Genomic DNA, 17,506 nt, shown 5'->3' on the forward strand with positions numbered 1-17,506 from the left:
ACATGTTCGTGTGAAATTCATTAATTATGAGGCAAAATCAGAGACGTTCACTCAACAATGCTACAACGAACAACTAGACCCGTAATAAAATTTTATTATAAGATCATAAAACATGACTTCAAGCATTTGATTTATAACAAATAATAACAAAACAGGAATTAAATGTGTTTTTTATAAAATGAGTCCAAATAAAACAGTGTAATTGTAGTAAGGCAAATTTAAGGTGAAATTATTTATATATTTTTTTAATGCATAATTCTTCATTTTGCTAAAATTGTTAATTGTTTAATATTGCAGTTGTTGTTGTTGTTTTTATGTATCAAAAGACATCTTGAAACTATTTCAAAAGTATTCTGCAAAGAGCGAGGAGGCACAGGGGCTCTACCGAGTTAATTCCCCAATTATTCGGAGTACCCCCTGTGACCGCGTTAGCGGGCTTGCGCCCAAGTCTTAGCGAAAGACTGCGCATCAGGATTGCAACCCGCACCCCCCCCCCCCCCCACCAAGGAACCAGACGCCGGTTCCAGCCCTGTGACAGGAGATTTTAATGCATAATTCTTCATTTTGCTAAAATTGTTAATTGTTTAATATTGCAGTTGTTGTTGTTTTTATGTATCAAAAGACATCTTGAAACTATTTCAAAAGTATTCTGCAATTTCAGTTTTAATCTCTTGTGTTTGGTTAAAGAAATAAGGTTCTTTTGGAGTGTGATAATATGGATTGAGTCTGGACTATTGTTGTTTTTGCAATTGTTTAATCTTGTTTTGGCTTACTGTTTATTCAGTAATTTTAGCACATTTCATTGTATGGTGCAGTGAGCCACCTGACACCTAGACATCAAAGTTTTTAGAGTAATTTACAAGTCTTACCATCTTTTCTTATTTGCATAATTATATTATAAGTTTTAATTGGCCATAGGGCCCTTTCCTTTTTTGTTAAAGGTATTTTAATTGGTTGAACTTAATATGTTCCCTCCTACCATTTATCATTGGGTGAGGACATTTTTGTAAATAGGTACTTATAGAGAATTTTAGAAGAAAAGAAGGAGGACTTTTCTGGATTTTTGACTTTCAATTAGGAAACACCTGAATTCTTCTAAGTGGCATAACCGTAGCCACAGTGGCATAACCAGAGACTTTTAAATAGTCCAGCCACATATGAAGATTTCATATATAACTGTACATGAAACAAACCTTTACACTGAATTTACAATTGGATTAATGTTACTTGTTATTTGTTATCTCTGAGTTGAAAGGAACTTTATACACAAATAAACGAACAGAAAACTTGAACAAGTCTCTGTGTTGAAACTACAGCAGCCAAACAGAATCACTCTAAGGCTGACCAACGGTGTCTGTTAGCAGGGACTAAGAGCGAGGAGGCACAGGGGCTCTACCGAGTTAATTCCCCAATTATTCGGAGTACCCCCTGTGACCGCGTTAGCGGGCTTGCGCCCAAGTCTTAGCGAAAGACTGCGCATCAGGATTGCACCCCCCACCCCCAAGGAACCTGACGCCACTTCAGCCCTGTGACATAATATATGTACTGTAAACATGTGTTCTCAGTAGTTACACGAGATGTTGTGAAACAGCACGTGAAGGTGTACTTATAAGTGTGTGTACAGCTTCCATTCAGTTTACTGCCGTCTTTTACTGCAATTATTTTAAAATCGTATATTATTCATACCTAGCTTTCATTATGTGCAAGGGGTACCCAGCATGTACACATACGAGTGGTATTTAACAATATCTTCAATTACTTATGCAATATAGATTGTTATATCATACTTAAGAAACAATTTAAGTTAACATTCCACATTGATAAAATGTGTATAAGCGAATGTATGACCTTAATTATTTGTACAGAATTGGGCAATTTCAGTTTCTTCTTCTAACATTTTTAGCTAAATCTTTCAAGTGACTCTTATTCAAAATCAAAATATACACATGTATGAAACATACATTTCGACTGATAAACCTTTAACTACTTACTAAATAATGCATTTATGGAAAATATTGATTCCTGATAACAATATTGTAACTGTGTATTTAATTCCTAAAATTAAAAATATTAAATGATTGGTGAGTGCTAAAAGATTGATTATGATCTTTATGTTTCCTGCAACCTTCTTTCAAATTCAACTCTGTATCCTTCATAAGAATCTTATTTTTTATATAAAAAACAATCATATAAACTGTGGAATATCTAATTTGGGAGTAAAAGTGCATTTTTAAGCATAACAGAGATTGGATTCCTATTGTAATACTTTAATCAGAAATCATTCCTTACATTATCAAAATCTAGATATTGCAACAAATAATGGAATTCACCAGTTGAACATTTACAGTGTAAACATAGTCTCTGCCTTATCTTTTAAAATCCACAAATGTTTCTTTTGCTGTTCTACAATTAAATAACAAAACTTGATATAAAGGGTTATACGATAATTGTAAGACATTTATCAACACTCAATTGATTATTATACTACATATAATACAATACATACTGTTCACTACAGGCACTAAGAAGACTGATCAATCAAAATTATATTGTTTGACACCAACAGATTGATGAAAAGAATGTCTTTAGATCGATCCTTCTGGTTCCCTTTTGTTTATCCACATAAAGGATGAAGCACTGAGCTACAATTCCCCCCAAGCCTTCAGATTAAGTAGTTGCACATGCCGACACAAGTAGATTGGATGAAGACGCTGTGGAAAATCTGCCTCAAACCTGAAAGAGGGATATGAATTTCTATAACAAACATATTAATTCATAGCTTTATAAACAATCAACATTTTTTTATATATATATATATATATATATATATATATATATATATATATATATATATATATATATATATAAGATATTTATGCTTTGAACTTTTAGTTTACAACCATGTAAATAATTATTAACATACATTAAAATCAAAGACGTGATGTATTTCTGGTGGAACTTCTGGTGGAACTTGTTGACCTTTCTCAACAGCAAAGCTGGAAGCCAAAGTTGGAGTCTGTTCGCTCAAACTGAAACATACTAACAAACACAGCAGAAACCGAAAACAATTGCAGATGCAGTGATAATTACTAGTCAAAAGTATACGCAAATGAGAAAGTCAAACAAATATATATAAGAAGTGAATGAAATATAAATTAAACATAGTTCATTTGATCATTTTATGATGCACAGCTCTCTGAAAATCAAAGTTGTTATACATTTCATAAAAGCCCAGCTAGTGCAGTGCTGATTTTCCTCTTGTAAGCAACTCTTTTTCTCCTGTTCCACTCATGAATAAAGAACTGAAGATAGAAACAGAAATGAGATTGTGTCATTTGTCTTGCTGATTTCTTCAGAATCTGGATGAAGCTGTTGAACTGTTCGCAGATTTCTGAGTTCACACTTTCAAATCCTTGAAGTCGAGAGCTTCTAAAAGAAGTAGAGCATTTGTGTGAATAACCATGAAAAATATCGTGAAAAAATCTAACATTCTTGTAGTACCCACTCTCTCTGTTGAGGCAATATTCCTGTAAGTTACAGGCAAAGTCATAAAACACTGCTTGTGGAGGTTTGGCTAGATGAGAGTATAATGAAGCTGATGGATCTTTTCTGCCTTCAGCCACTGTCATGTGGAATCCATAGCAATGACCGTGATCTGGACAAAACCAAAGAAACAAGTTAGATGTGCCGGGTGCTGATTGTTGTATTTTTGAGTAAATCTTTCTGCATCGCTCAAAGTCCATAGCTTCATCATCATGGTCATTGTTTCTGCCTGCTCGGTCCTCATCTATCTGAAATTTGCGTACATTCCTCAGTTTAACACCATGTTCATTGAAGTAATAAGCCCGGCCCAGCTTCTCAGGGTTGTATGTTCCGAATTGAAAAGTAGCATCCTCTGGGGCATAAACTGGTAAGTTTAGAGACTCATTAGTAAGATGAACTAGAAAAAGTTTAATGTCATCAGGTAGAATGTTGTTATTGTTCAACATCGATTCTGCAGTCAAGTCCCGTATTTCTGGAGCAAATGATCTCATCTCATACATCTGTCTGTTAAACTCAAAATCTGAAAGATTTTCATTAGTTAGAAATTCCTGCAAGAAAAGTGCATATTCTGGTGACAAAATGCTTGTCACAGATGCTGTTGTAGCCAACATCTTAAGGACAGATGCATAAGCTACTCTTTCAAATTCTGACATCCCTCGAGTAAATCGCTGGAATGATTGATGAGCCTCCTCAGGTAGAGCCTGCATAAGTAAATTAATTCTATCATTATTTTCTGGAATATCTAACGGTTAAAATTCTGCAACTGTAGTTCGGGCTATATTATCCAATGCTTCACGATAAGCGATCATCTGTCTCTTTTCAACTCCAGGCTTATTCTTCAGGTAACATCTGTCCATCCGTCGATGCAATGTTTGCTGTGTCTGTAAAAAACTATCAGGTGTACTTATTTCTGTGAAATTTGAATGACGGAAACCTACGCCTACTCTGGTTCCATCACAGCACAGTCTATTAGGCTCATACCTACAAATGTCACATGGTTGTCTGAAATCAATGTTCATATTAGCTGCCCAACTAAACCACCATTTTAAAAAAACTGTTGCATGCATCCATAAACTTGGCCTTTGGGTCACGAGTTCTGTAAAGTTCATCCTTCATCTGACAGTATGCTGAAAAAGTGCAACCAGTTTTCATTACTGATGATGTAAACTCCCATCCTATTTCGTCACCTGCAGCTGTTTTACTACTAAAAACATGAATTGATTCACTCTGGCCTTCATTCCATGCAAGTTCACAGCGACTGTCGTCTATCGGGTTGTAACAGACTCTTTTGTAAACATCACACTGCACAGGCGCAAACTGTGTGTAAACTGTAAGAACTCGACCTAAAGGAATCAATTTCCCGTTTTCAGAGTAATCTGGATCATCATCTCGCTTCAACCATCCAGATCCACAACAGCATGTATTGTCTGGCATATCTGGATAGAAATTGGGACCCTTCAATGAACCATCAGCCTGCCTACTTAAGGTCAAATCATTCCATCCGTCACGTTTGATGATGTTACGCCTCAACATATCACTCTCTCTAGCTGCTGCTGGATGGCTGCTCCCACACTTATACTTCCATAGACCTGTTTCAGGATCAAAATTGTCATTAGTATCAACAGGATCACCATCACCAGCATCATCATTTGTTTCATCATCTAGTAGTTGGTCATCTAAAAAAGTTTCATTAGTGGCATTTCTTTCATGCAAATCAATCCAGGATTCTGGATTATGTTTCAGCACAAATAAATGTCTGCAAAGATTGGAAGAATTCAAGTTATTTAAATATCGTTTGTGTCCCTTCTTTGATTGACACTCGCCATTGTGACAGGTCACAGTATAATTTGCTTTGGCCTTGTTGTGACTCAGTGATAAAAAAACAGGTTTAGTCTCTCCTTCTGCCTAAACTGAAAATTTCCGTGTACCATTAAAGTCACTTAATTCAATCAAATCCTTGCCAGCACACTGCTTTCCCTCCTGAACAAATTTACGGGTTTTGGTTTCTGTAGCCCTTTCATCTATCTGTAGATTTGGAAGAACAATACACTTAAGGAATGTACAGTGCATGCAGCTATTCCTGTTTGAATAATTTAGAGTTTGGCTATGAGCTATATCAAATAAAGTTCTATATATACTGCAGGTACAATGGAAGTAGTCTCCAGATTCTTGCTTTAGCCAAGTGGTATAAACATACACTTCTTTTCTTAAAGAACCAGAATCATTATAATCATTCATACAACATATCATGGTGTCTTCCTCAGCTACCTGAATATATATCTTTTCATCCTCTATTAAATCAATAGAAAATTGTTCATACATAGATTTTTTTGATTCCTGCAGAACACTCAATGGCTCCACATCTTTTGTCACCTTCACAGAGGCTGTGCTTTTCCTCTTCTTAGATGGCCTCTCTAGTGCAGGAATTTCTAAAACCTCACATTGAACCGCATTTAAATCTGGGTAATATGTTCTATACTTAGTGAAAATTGTATTAATTTCATTCTGCAGAAAGAGACTGAAAGTAAGATATCTAAGTGATGTTCTGAGTCGAGGTTTTTTCTTGTTTATGAAGTTGGATGCAAATTTTGGATCACCTTTGAATAGTTCGGTTTTTCTTTTGACGTCACCTGGTAAACAATTTAATGCCTTTGACTGACTTAAAAGGGTTTCTTCTCCTTCATATTGCTGCTGAAATATTTCCCTCGAGTTTCGAGGAACCTGTTCCAACTTTGAGTGCCTAAAATCTAAAAGCAAAGCTTGAAGACGGTCTTCCTTTCCTGCAGTACAAGCATCCATAAACTTGGCAGTTGAGGTTGAAGAAAAGGGCAAAATTGATACTGCAAAGGATAAACAATCAATATTATCAGTGTCCTTCATTTGTCTTGTATCAGCAATACCTGGAATGAATTTTTGCTTAAAGAAATCATTAAGTCTGCTGCTGGGCTTATATGTATTCGGCTTTTCATCTTTTATATGATCAGATTCCATGTTCTGTATATCTTCCACTGTTAATGTATTATGCAAAAACATATTATTATCAGTGTAATGAAATGTATCTTTGATTTCTTGCAAATATTTCTGTTCCATTAGGCCAGCATACACTCCAGACTCAACATAGCGGATGTACAGATATTCAGCATTGTCTACAATGATTTTAAATACATGACAAACAAAAACACCTTTGGTGCAGGTTTTGGCTGATGCTAATAGAGCAGTGTCATATTCTAACTTAAGAAAACTTAGTTTTTTGCAATCAACAATTCCTTCTTCTAAAATCAAATTCAGAAATAAGTTCTGCATAGTTATGGCATGAGAACAGAATTGTAAATTTGTCAGCAAGATACTTGACCATTCATTTGGAAATGTACAGGAAGCTAATCTTTTTACAGGCTTTAACTTAGTTCCAGAATGAGAATTTGAACTTAATTCAGGACGTGAAGTTTGGACAAAGTGGAATTGATATTTTCCACCATGGAACTGCCTGTGCTTGCGGACTTTTGGATCTGGACTTAAAAGTGAATCAGTGTCATTTTTCTCAAATTTACCATTATAATCTGACCAGTCTTCACCTAACAAAAGTCTTTTTTCAATAAATTTTTTCTCAATATTTAAGAAATTTTTAGTATAATGATTACTTTCAAAATCCAGTGTACACAGGTGGTCGCTCATTGTGTAGGATTTGTTTGTCGGCATGTCCAGGTAGTCCTCATCAAACAGTAACAACTTCAGCTTGCTTCTCTGTAAAAGACATTGAATATTTCTCATATTTGTGAGTGAAATATTGCTGAAAAAGACTCCTTTATTTCCACATTGAGTTCAAATATGGAAACTATTGAAAAGGTCTTACCAGGTGTTTTGGACAGAAGCGTAAATCAGTGGTTTCTGGGTCGATTCTTTTTTCTGGGAGATATTCCAGCCAATCATCTAGGGAAGGAAAGGTGATTCTGTCCTAAATAAAAAATCATTTGGGAAATAAAATTGACAGAAAGATGTTTAACAGTGTCATACATGAACACAAGGGAATGCCACAGCTAATTTATTATTGCTCAGTAGGTTAAGGAGATCATCATGGCTATTGATAAACCCTGTCATTACATTTTTAATTTTCTATTTAGTGTTATAAACATGCAAAAAAGTTAAACATTACAATATTTTTTTTGCACCATACATCAAAGAAGTGGTCGTGTATAATGTGTAACTCCAGGTCTTCGTAGCTCGTTCGCTGAAATCCATTGCATTGCGCCCATTTGCATTCCTCTTCTCGTCCATGTTGTCGCAGGTGTTGTCCCATTCTAGTTGTTGTTAGCCCGATGAATCCACAATTATTCCATTCACAGTGATAGGTCTTGGGGACAAAAACAGAAGAAATTTGTTTATATGGTAAATAAATCATTTAATCTTTTTCTGAATTATTACCTTCATTCAGACCATAGAAAATGCAAAATTTTTATTACAAATCTGTTATATTGCATGTTTCTTAATATTAGTCATGAAAGCAAGACCAGTTTAAACTGTTTTATTTTTTTAAATGTCATAAACAAACTTTAGGATAACATGCAGAAGATGAAGGTTGGCACTTAACTTAATAATAGTAACTTTATATTTCATAAATTTTGATCTCTTCGTTATTTTCATGTTAACATATTTTATAACTCACAGGTCCAGGATTTTGCTCAACATCATTTGATAAAAGTAATTTTAATTTGGAGAAATCGGCGTGATCTGCGATATCCAATTCATCTGTAAGAAAATCACAAATTTCTGAATTCATGTACAATTGAGCCTTAATAACTTTTATTTTTACACAGATATTAAGTTGATAAGTAAGTGTTGACAAAAAGAAGCATGAATAACATGAAAAAATTATATAAACAATGTTTGATTTAGTACCCAAGAAAGAAATTAAACCTTGATGGGGAGGTGAAGTTTTTTCTACAGGGTTCAGGCTGGATGTTGAAATGGTGCTCTTCGAGTTTGGCTGACTTCTGCTGCTCTTCGTTGATTTCTTGTTCGTAAATTGTAATAAAATAATTTCATTAAACATTAATATCCCTTTTTATTATTTTAACATTAAAATTACCCTAATGGGAAGTTCATTATATATAGATGATGCTTGTTTTGTTTTTCAATGTAATATTGTAATTTATTTCACTGAACGAGCAAGATAAATGTCATTTCAGAAAGGATATCATAAATTTATAATTTGAGTTCCTGGACCCTGTTTGCACTAAAGTATGGTTTTGACATTAAAACTGACTAAAATTTCAGAACAGTGTAAATAACCATTTTGTTTTACTGATAAATTTCTTTTATTAGACAGAAAGCACATAATGAATATTACATATAAATCTGTCATTTTTGGCATTAATTCAATTAAATTTGATTAACATTACAATGAATTGACAATTATTGACAAGCAAGAATCATTGATTATCTAATGAGCATTAAGATTCAGTAAATAAACAAAACTAATGCATATAATGTGAAATCATTAATGTTCGTGGGCATGAAATTTCGTGGTTTGCCGAAAAAAAACAATTTCGTGGGTACTTGAATTCGTGGATTTTCATTTTTGAAAAAAAAATAATCGAAGATGCGATCGTCCTAGATCGTCTGCATAATATCCACGCGCTGGCCCGTGATTTCCGTCTTCTACGTCACTCGGTTTATGACACTCGCTAATGTGGTACGACATGCCAATTCACTTGTCACTTCTCGATTTAATTGGGAATAAAGGTAATAAAAGAAGATGTACCCTGATCATAAATACAGATAGGGGAAGCCATTGAATGCCAATTAAGAATTTTGCAAACTGTGAAAACACCGAAAGGGTGCGTATATTGTCACGTTCGATGCTTAGTAACCTTCAATATACTAGTAATCGATTAATTATTTTATTAGATAAAAAAATCGAGTATGGACACTCATCACGCACATCTTGTAAACTTGGAGATTTTCATTAACAGCACACGTTTAAACACGTGCTTATAACTGTCATTTGCTGCATAAAACACATTTAATTGATTTGGTTCATTATTTATTAAAGGCAGTTATAATATATTAACAGAATAATGATCGTAAGTTATACAGTGAGACAGGTTTTAACACTGTATACTGCGACCTCTGTAAAGAATATACTAGAGTATGTACGTAACAAGGCAATTGAAAAAGTGAATAAAGGGTTTATATTTCGTGGGATCTTGAATTCGTGGATCACCCAACCCACGAAAACCACGAACATTAATGCCCCACGAACATTAATGATTTCACAGTATACATTTATAAACATATCTTTCACTGGGGATGGGGGGAATGTCACATAGAGAAAGTAGACAATCCAATGTATCTTACGCCAATATAAATTTATTGCCACATTTTCATCAAATTCTTGTTTTAAATAGTGGTTTGGGTTGTGTGTTTTTTATAAATGACTGTATCACATTTGGATATGTGTTCATGCTCTGTCTTATTGCATAACACAATGTAACAATCCTCCCTTTTTACATTTAAATGTTTACATCAACACCAGCTGGTATCAATTTAAGCTGTTTCCAATACCTGACAAATATGCAAGACGGTTAGACCCGTGTTGAACATTTTTATATCAGTCAATAAATTTAAGGGGCCAGGGGGAAATTTCCGAAAAGGGGGTGGGGGATCAAAATATACCAATTTAATCATAGCCACCTTATTAAATCTTACAAAGTAGTCATGTAAGAAATGAAGATGCCAAGGACTATGAAAAATTTATTATACAATGTATAATTATAAACTAAGAGGTAAAACTCATTCACTGATATAAAAAAAACTTGTTTACCGTACTACTCAGTAAATATCTAACATACCCGATGACAGAAAGAATTGTCAGTGTTCTTCTTGTATTTGGTCCCTCCAGGTACATGGCGTCGACAGAAATGGTCCAGTAGGAAATCTTCTCTAGAACACTTCACTGGGCATAGGGGGCAGTCAAACCATGTCTGCTACAGTTAACGGACACAATGCATTCAATATTTCTTGCTTCAAGTTATAAAATGAGGTTTTTACAATTCACTTCGACACTTTTCGTAATATTGCACGTTAAAACATTTCAACAGAAAGCATCAAAGCAATACACCAAAACATTCTTAGAAATAAATAGAAAAAAAATATGATAATAATAATAATGCAAACTCAAGGGCTATAACTCTGGTTTTACTAAATGAAGCTGGGAATGAAATCCTCATAGATTAACAAAGGCATTGGTTTTGCATTTGCCTACCCTTTTCTTATTAAATTATTGGAAAACTGAATTGTATTTAATTTAAATGATGCTGCAATTTTTTACAAATTGCAATTTCATGTAGCATGTTCTTACCTTGTTTATCTTCTTAACTCCAGTCATTGTAGAGCAGACAGGTAGGCGCTTCTTTGTGGTAATGGCGTCTTCTTTCGGGCACTAAATATGCAAGATATCAAAGCATTTATTATCCATAACCACCATCAAAAGTGTTTCTTCTCTCTATTTCAAGAACACATCAGAACACTAGGACATTGTTATGGCTCAGAAAATGATTAGGATTAACTTTGATAGTTATGTTGATTTTAATCTTCTTTGAAGAAACTACATCACTACAGGAATATTGTAACTTACCATCCAGATGCTATGTACATTGTCTGCCTTCACCTTTACCGTTACATCAGATGTCAATGGAATTTCAACGTGATCTTTATACTGCTCAGATCTACAAATATACATGTGGAAACATAATTGTAACATCAATTAATTGATTTGACAAGTAAATTAAACAGAAGCTTTAACATCAGCAAATATATTTCATTTACCTTTGAACTTTCAGCTGTCTGTGTTGCGTAAATTTTCTTCGCCTTGCCCTTCGATGTTTGTTTGATCTGTGGTTACATGGTCTGGCTGATCTAGCACATTCATCAACCTAAATATTAATGACAAAAAACGTTGGCTACCTTCTGGGTATAAGTCAATCAGGATATATAAAAATATAGCAAAATATGGAAATGTTTCAGGTTGTTTAACCCTTGTCCCTACCAAAGGTAGACAAGAAACAGACATGCTTTAAATGTTTTCATCAATGAATGTATTTAAGTTTAGTTATGTAAATGCTCATTAAATTTTATTAAAATTGTTGCATTGCCCATCTGAAACAGTTTAACAGGCTTTCAAAAAGAACACCAGCACAGGAATCTCAGATTGACATAAGTTTTTTTGCACTATTACCTATATTTATTAAATAATTATGTGATAATATATATTTTAAGTACAAAACAAACATAACAGAGACCTTCAATACATTGCGCCTTGGTAACTTCACATTATGCTGCACTGAGGTAACATCTGGAACTTCAGCTGCTGGCTGTAAGAATAAAACAAATGTTCCTTTTGCGGTCATAATATGAAGTTCAGTTCATCTGTTTTATGAAGTCACTATAATTAAGAATAACCTTTGTTATCTCCTCTGAATAGAGGCATTTTCAAAATAAAAAGAACAGTGGTACGAAATAGGAATTAAGGCAAAAAACACACAACATATTTGATTCTTCCATGCTAAGGTTAAAACACTTGACATTGACCACTTTTGCCTTAGTAAATAAGTGTTAATTTACTTTCGACACAAAATAGATAAAATATATATTAGCACAAGCCCCATCCCTGCACTGGTAAAATGTTTTTGGCTTCCTCAATTTCTGGGTTTTATACTGCAGGGCTTGTTAAAAAAATCAAATGCCAAGCATTTATACATGAATTCGGGCTTGTTCATCCGAAAGACTAACTTGATGACTGACCAAATGTTACGAATATCAAATTAGAAAAGGTTCATAATTGTTTGAATTACCTGTAAATGGTAACTTATGAATGAACATCCTATATCTACCAACCAACACAAGCATTTTATCAGAGAATTCAATGCTTTTGATAAATTATAACTATTCATCTAGCAAATGCCATCCATTTAGAGCAAGTGTTGTATTTACCAAACGGACTATTTCCGAGTACAGAGGCTGCTTGCTGGCCTGGACATTCTGGTCACTGACTGGTTCAACAGCAGCTGCCAGGCTTTGAAAATAGTCAGAGCTAAAAATAAGGCACCAGGAAAATATTGTTTTTAATATCTCAGACGTAGGGAGTTAGGAACACCATATGAACTATAATTAAATGGACATCCTTCTTTTAACTGACTAACATATTACAAACCGAACAAGAGTCATACTTAACCTTGCATCATACAACAAGCAATTAAGTGAGACAGTATCGAACAATGCCAACATTTAATATAATTCTTATCATTGTAAAATATTTCATGTTAATTCATCAACACGACATGTTCATCTTATACCCTTAAACAACACTGAGGTAATGACAATATTCGGATATTTTACACAGGCAAAAAACTAATTAACTCAGCTGAATTGAAATATATTTGAAACAAATACCACTGGTCAAAGCTTGATGCATCAATCTCTGCTGAATGTGGTTGGCGTATGTCTTCATTCCAATGTACATCCTGCTGATAGGCTATTTCACTCCAGGAATACACATCCTCCTCAATCACCTGACTACAATGTCTACCACCAACACGACTCAGATGAAGTCCATCACGACCCAACACATCAGCACATTCCTTAATTGTATATAAAAACAGAATGCATGGTTTAACAAACTTTTCAATCATTGGAATATTAAGTCTTCATCTTTGCTATCTTCAATATACTATCTTGTTAACCGAGATACAGAAACAAAAATAATGATATTGCTCATATACTGTTTTTGAAAAAGTTGGTGAATATTATATAAATATTGCATGCCTTCCAGTGTGACAGTACATATTGTTAACACGAGGGAAATACTGTTACCCGAGGAGAAGCCGAGGGTAACAGTATTTACCCGAATGTTGACAATATGTACTGTCACACTGGAAGCCATGCAATATTTATTTTATTATACCGAACACAGTTACATTTATATACATGATATATAAGATTTTTACCATAACACAACTTTCAAGTTTAATCAATTTATTCTGTAATTATTGTTTGTTTACTTTAGCTGTCATTTTGTTGCAAATGTTGTTTAGAAATAAGGCAAACACCGGTTGTAACCAGATTCACAATACATTTTAATAAGCGCTTACCACCTCAGACTTGGGAAACCAAAAAATGCCTATTTTAAGACGTGCGTGCTATGTGACAGTATCATGTCAACCGGTCAAAACGATACTGTCAGTGTGTGACAGTACGAAATTGCCCATGATGGGAATATGAGAAATTAACATGGGCAGGTCACGTGACTTATAATAATGATATATGTATACCAATGAAATAAACAATATCATTATGACAACCCATATCCACAAAGGCATAAAAATGCATTACAGTTACATATTTCTACCTGTCTATATAAATAAGGATCATCTTAAATTTGCCAAATATCTACAACTTTCATTTCTGTATTGCATAAACTTAATTTGTTGATTTATACCTGAGCTCCATATCCACGGAATCTGATGTATGGGATGGCCTCTGAAATGTCCATTAGCATGGTGTTAGCATTCTGGATCCATCTGTTGAAGACTCTCGCTAATGTTGAAGATACTCGTCTGTCATTCTTTTTTCGTGGCAGAATAGAACATAAAACAATCTCAGTTTCCGGACTCGTCTCGTGGATACTATCACATACCTCAGTGACTCTCCTTTGAAATAAACATACATTATTAGACTATTAATAAAGCCAAGGCAAACAAGTAGTGACTTCTTCAAATAAAGCATTATAAAGTCGTAATAACACTTTGTCATAACTTTCTTGAATCAGACATATTTCATAACATTAAAACTTGAGGAAAGGAGATTAAATAAAATTTCATAAATTGTTTTGTTACTTAGTAGACAAAATGTGTGTCATAGAAATAGAGTACGCCAAAGGGAGTTTTTAAAAACTGGTACCTTGACGAAGCTTATTGAAAAGACTGCTTCTTACGTAATAGAATCAAACATATTTAATGTGTACCTATAAAACACATCCTCTCTGGCTTGAACATCATTGGAGCCAAGATGAATATAGACACATGGGTAAAACTCCTTCTTCAATGAAAGCTGCACAACTGCCACAAATCCCTTCTTGTCATTCACAAACTTGGCTCCTACAATTGAGGTAAACTGAACAATGGTAGCTTTTGTTTTTATGTTTTCTTTAACCACGACCCTCCCCCCCTTTGGGTCCAGAATACCGGTGACTTTGACTCTCGGTCAAGCAAATCCGGGGTTTAACCCCAGCCCTGTGGGGACAAACTGCTAACCCTAACCCCGGTAAGGACCATTTCTTGGGGGGGGGGGGCCTGGTTACAATTGACTGATGCATTAATAATATTATTTTGGTATTGGATGGTTCAAATCAATCAAGAAACATTTGATTCAATGATTAATATGGAATGGAATATGCAGTACCATATCTTGTGATATGATTGGCGCATGGAATTTAATTGGTATTAAATAAAAAAACATTTTTCCTTTTCTTTTCACATAATACACTGTTTAAAAAGTGGTCGTGTGGAGTTCTTGTTTGTCCATATACATAAAAAAAATATTCAGTTTACCTCGACTGATATGTGGGATGTTTAAACAGGAAAATTGAAAAGAAAGAAGGTCTTTGACTAGAAACTTAAGAAAAACATTTTGTATACACCAATCACTTTAACAAGTACTTTGAGCTAACAGGGACCTTTAGATGAAATGGCTGAGAAACAAGGCAATATATGACATTTTTACTTCTAGCAATATATTGGCCTACATGTATCTGTACCTTGTGTGGGTAAGAACCACCAGCCCAGCTCAATAGGTTAGAGAACTGTGCTAATGTTCCTGCCGCCATGGGTTTGAGTCCAAAAGAAGGCTATTATTCAAACAAACAATATTTCCTCCAAATTGTTTTCCTTACTTGTGTCAATAAAAGGTAAAAATGCCAGAATCAGCTTATAGGTTAATTGGGGCCAAGGAGTGTAAAATGTGTGAGCAAGAACAAGCTACAAAATAAATGGCGGAGTGGAGTAAACAGTGTGTGGGTAATGGTAAATAGACATGTTATCACTTCTTTATGCAAACATTATGCTGTGAACAAGTTTGTCATGTCAAGATTTTTTTTATAAAATTCACTGCAATTTGTATAAATCAACATAATTTGCAAATATGAAATTGGACAAAAAATAAGAATATTTTGGGAAAAATAAAATTTATGGTCCAGTGAAACAGCCTTGAGAAGCCTTTGCACAAAATTAATCACTGGAATGTCATGCTAGTGCAATCATGGGTTCAAGCCACACACAGGATGCACTCTTTCTCGCAGGACTACTTATATACCGATATATCAAAAGTAAAATGCAAGAATCTCTGGATCAGCCTAAAAGGTTATTGGTGGAAGGCATGAAGCGTGTGTATATGCGTGTGTGTGTGCATGTGTAAAAACCAGCTGCCCAGCTAGCCAATTGGTTAGAGGGCTGTGCTATTGTTCTGGTATTCATGTTTCCAGCCACCACACTGGGTACTTTCACTACCTCCACGGATGTCTTTATTGGTGTCAGAAAAGAAAGAACCGAGTGCCAGAATCACCCTTAAATGTAAATATGGGGAAAATTAGAGAGTGTTTGGATACGAAATCCTACATGTCCGGAAAGCTCAGTTGGTTCGAGCAGTTCTGGGTTGAAAGCCAACACTGCATGGACACACTTTTCCTCACAGAATACCCTTGAGATAATAGTGCTACGCTAATTCACCAGTCAATATTGTAACCATGGCCCCCAGGGTCAGGGGAATAGCCGGGACTTTGACTTTCGGTCCAGCCAACCCCGGGTAAAATCCCTGCCCTGCGGGAACGAACTGATGGTTAAACCCCGGCCAAATGCCCCCGCACCTCAGAGACTCTACATAAAGCCCAATCTCGGCTTAATTTGGCGCTATGACAAAAACACCGCAGTCACCCGGCCCTGCGGGGCCACCTGGAAAGTAGAAACATGGCCCTTTTCACCGGCTATCCCTGGTATTCCCCCGGACCTGGGGGGGGGGGGGGGGGGGGGGGTTGTTACAATTTACTGGTGCATAACAGTGTTTACAGTAATAACCATCAAATATATCAGGGCAAATTGGATACTATAAGGAATAAGGTCTTCGGGTTGATGAAATATGTCGTCTGCAAAACTGAAGGAGACTATAAGTTGAATATTGTGGCAGATTATTTGGGTCATAATACATTCACTAACATCTTTATGCAATATTGAAGCAAAATAGTTCGCCATAATCATTTAAATAACATCCATTTGCCTTTTAAAAATGTGTGTACCTGATACTGGGAGGCATCGAATAGTGAACCAATTTGGAATCGCTGCTTGGATACGATGTACGTTGGAATCACCTGCCACAAGCGCACTACCAAGACATCCACTTGAATCTACAATGGAAGAAAACACACGCTCCTCGACCTGGATGTGCATCTCGACAGAAAAGAAAATATAGACAAATACTGCTGTTTTTTTTAAAATAAAGTCGCGAAATCAAATGACGATTCACAATACAAGCGAAAACGCGATAAATAATTCTAGGAACTTAATTCAGTCAAAATTATATTCAAAAAAAGGCGCGAGTAGTATTTTGATTTAAAGCTTGGTCAGCGATGATATCTAAGCAAGCTTAAATCTCAGTTTCAATCTCAAGAAATTCGAATCGAATCTCTCTCGTGAGCTTTCCGTGACAGAAAGCATCAGTTTCCGGGTCATTTCTCCAGAAGTGTGCGTAGATCGTAACCTTTGCAATACGTCATGTGCTATTTTAAGCATTTTCCATATAAGGTAATCCTCTACTTCCGATACCGAAAAACTTACAACAGGCCTCTCTAAGTAAGCACTAAGCAACATGAAGTTAATCAAATGAGCCTTTACCATTTGTAATATGTAATTCATATAACGCT

The 17,506-nt window shown here is 35.1% G+C and overlaps 1 protein-coding gene across 5 annotated transcripts; it reads right to left on the reverse strand.

The window, feature by feature from the left end:
• Window positions 1-2,251: 2,251 nt before the first annotated feature.
• Window positions 2,252-17,048, reverse strand: LOC128240589 (uncharacterized). Of its 5 annotated transcripts, XM_052957288.1 has the most exons (17): window positions 16,883-17,048; window positions 14,561-14,693; window positions 14,036-14,246; window positions 12,991-13,178; window positions 12,532-12,613; window positions 11,841-11,912; window positions 11,368-11,474; window positions 11,177-11,267; window positions 10,901-10,981; window positions 10,392-10,526; window positions 8,455-8,551; window positions 8,204-8,286; window positions 7,715-7,891; window positions 7,394-7,495; window positions 7,182-7,284; window positions 2,924-6,383; window positions 2,252-2,733 (listed from the first exon to the last, which is right to left on the reverse strand). In XM_052957288.1, the coding sequence occupies exons 1-16, from the start codon at window positions 17,031-17,033 to the stop codon at window positions 5,449-5,451; spliced, it is 2,748 nt and encodes a 915-aa protein (XP_052813248.1). In that variant the 5' UTR covers window positions 17,034-17,048; the 3' UTR covers window positions 2,252-2,733; window positions 2,924-5,448. The 5 variants fall into 5 exon arrangements, with proteins under 5 accessions (XP_052813248.1, XP_052813245.1, XP_052813244.1 ...); XM_052957285.1 differs by having other exon boundaries at window positions 2,924-7,284; window positions 10,392-10,523; XM_052957284.1 differs by having other exon boundaries at window positions 2,924-7,284.
• Window positions 17,049-17,506: the final 458 nt, after the last annotated feature.

The sequence above is a fragment of the Mya arenaria genome, chromosome 7 (assembly GCF_026914265.1).
Source record: "Mya arenaria isolate MELC-2E11 chromosome 7, ASM2691426v1".
Lineage (NCBI taxonomy): Eukaryota > Metazoa > Mollusca > Bivalvia > Myida > Myidae > Mya > Mya arenaria.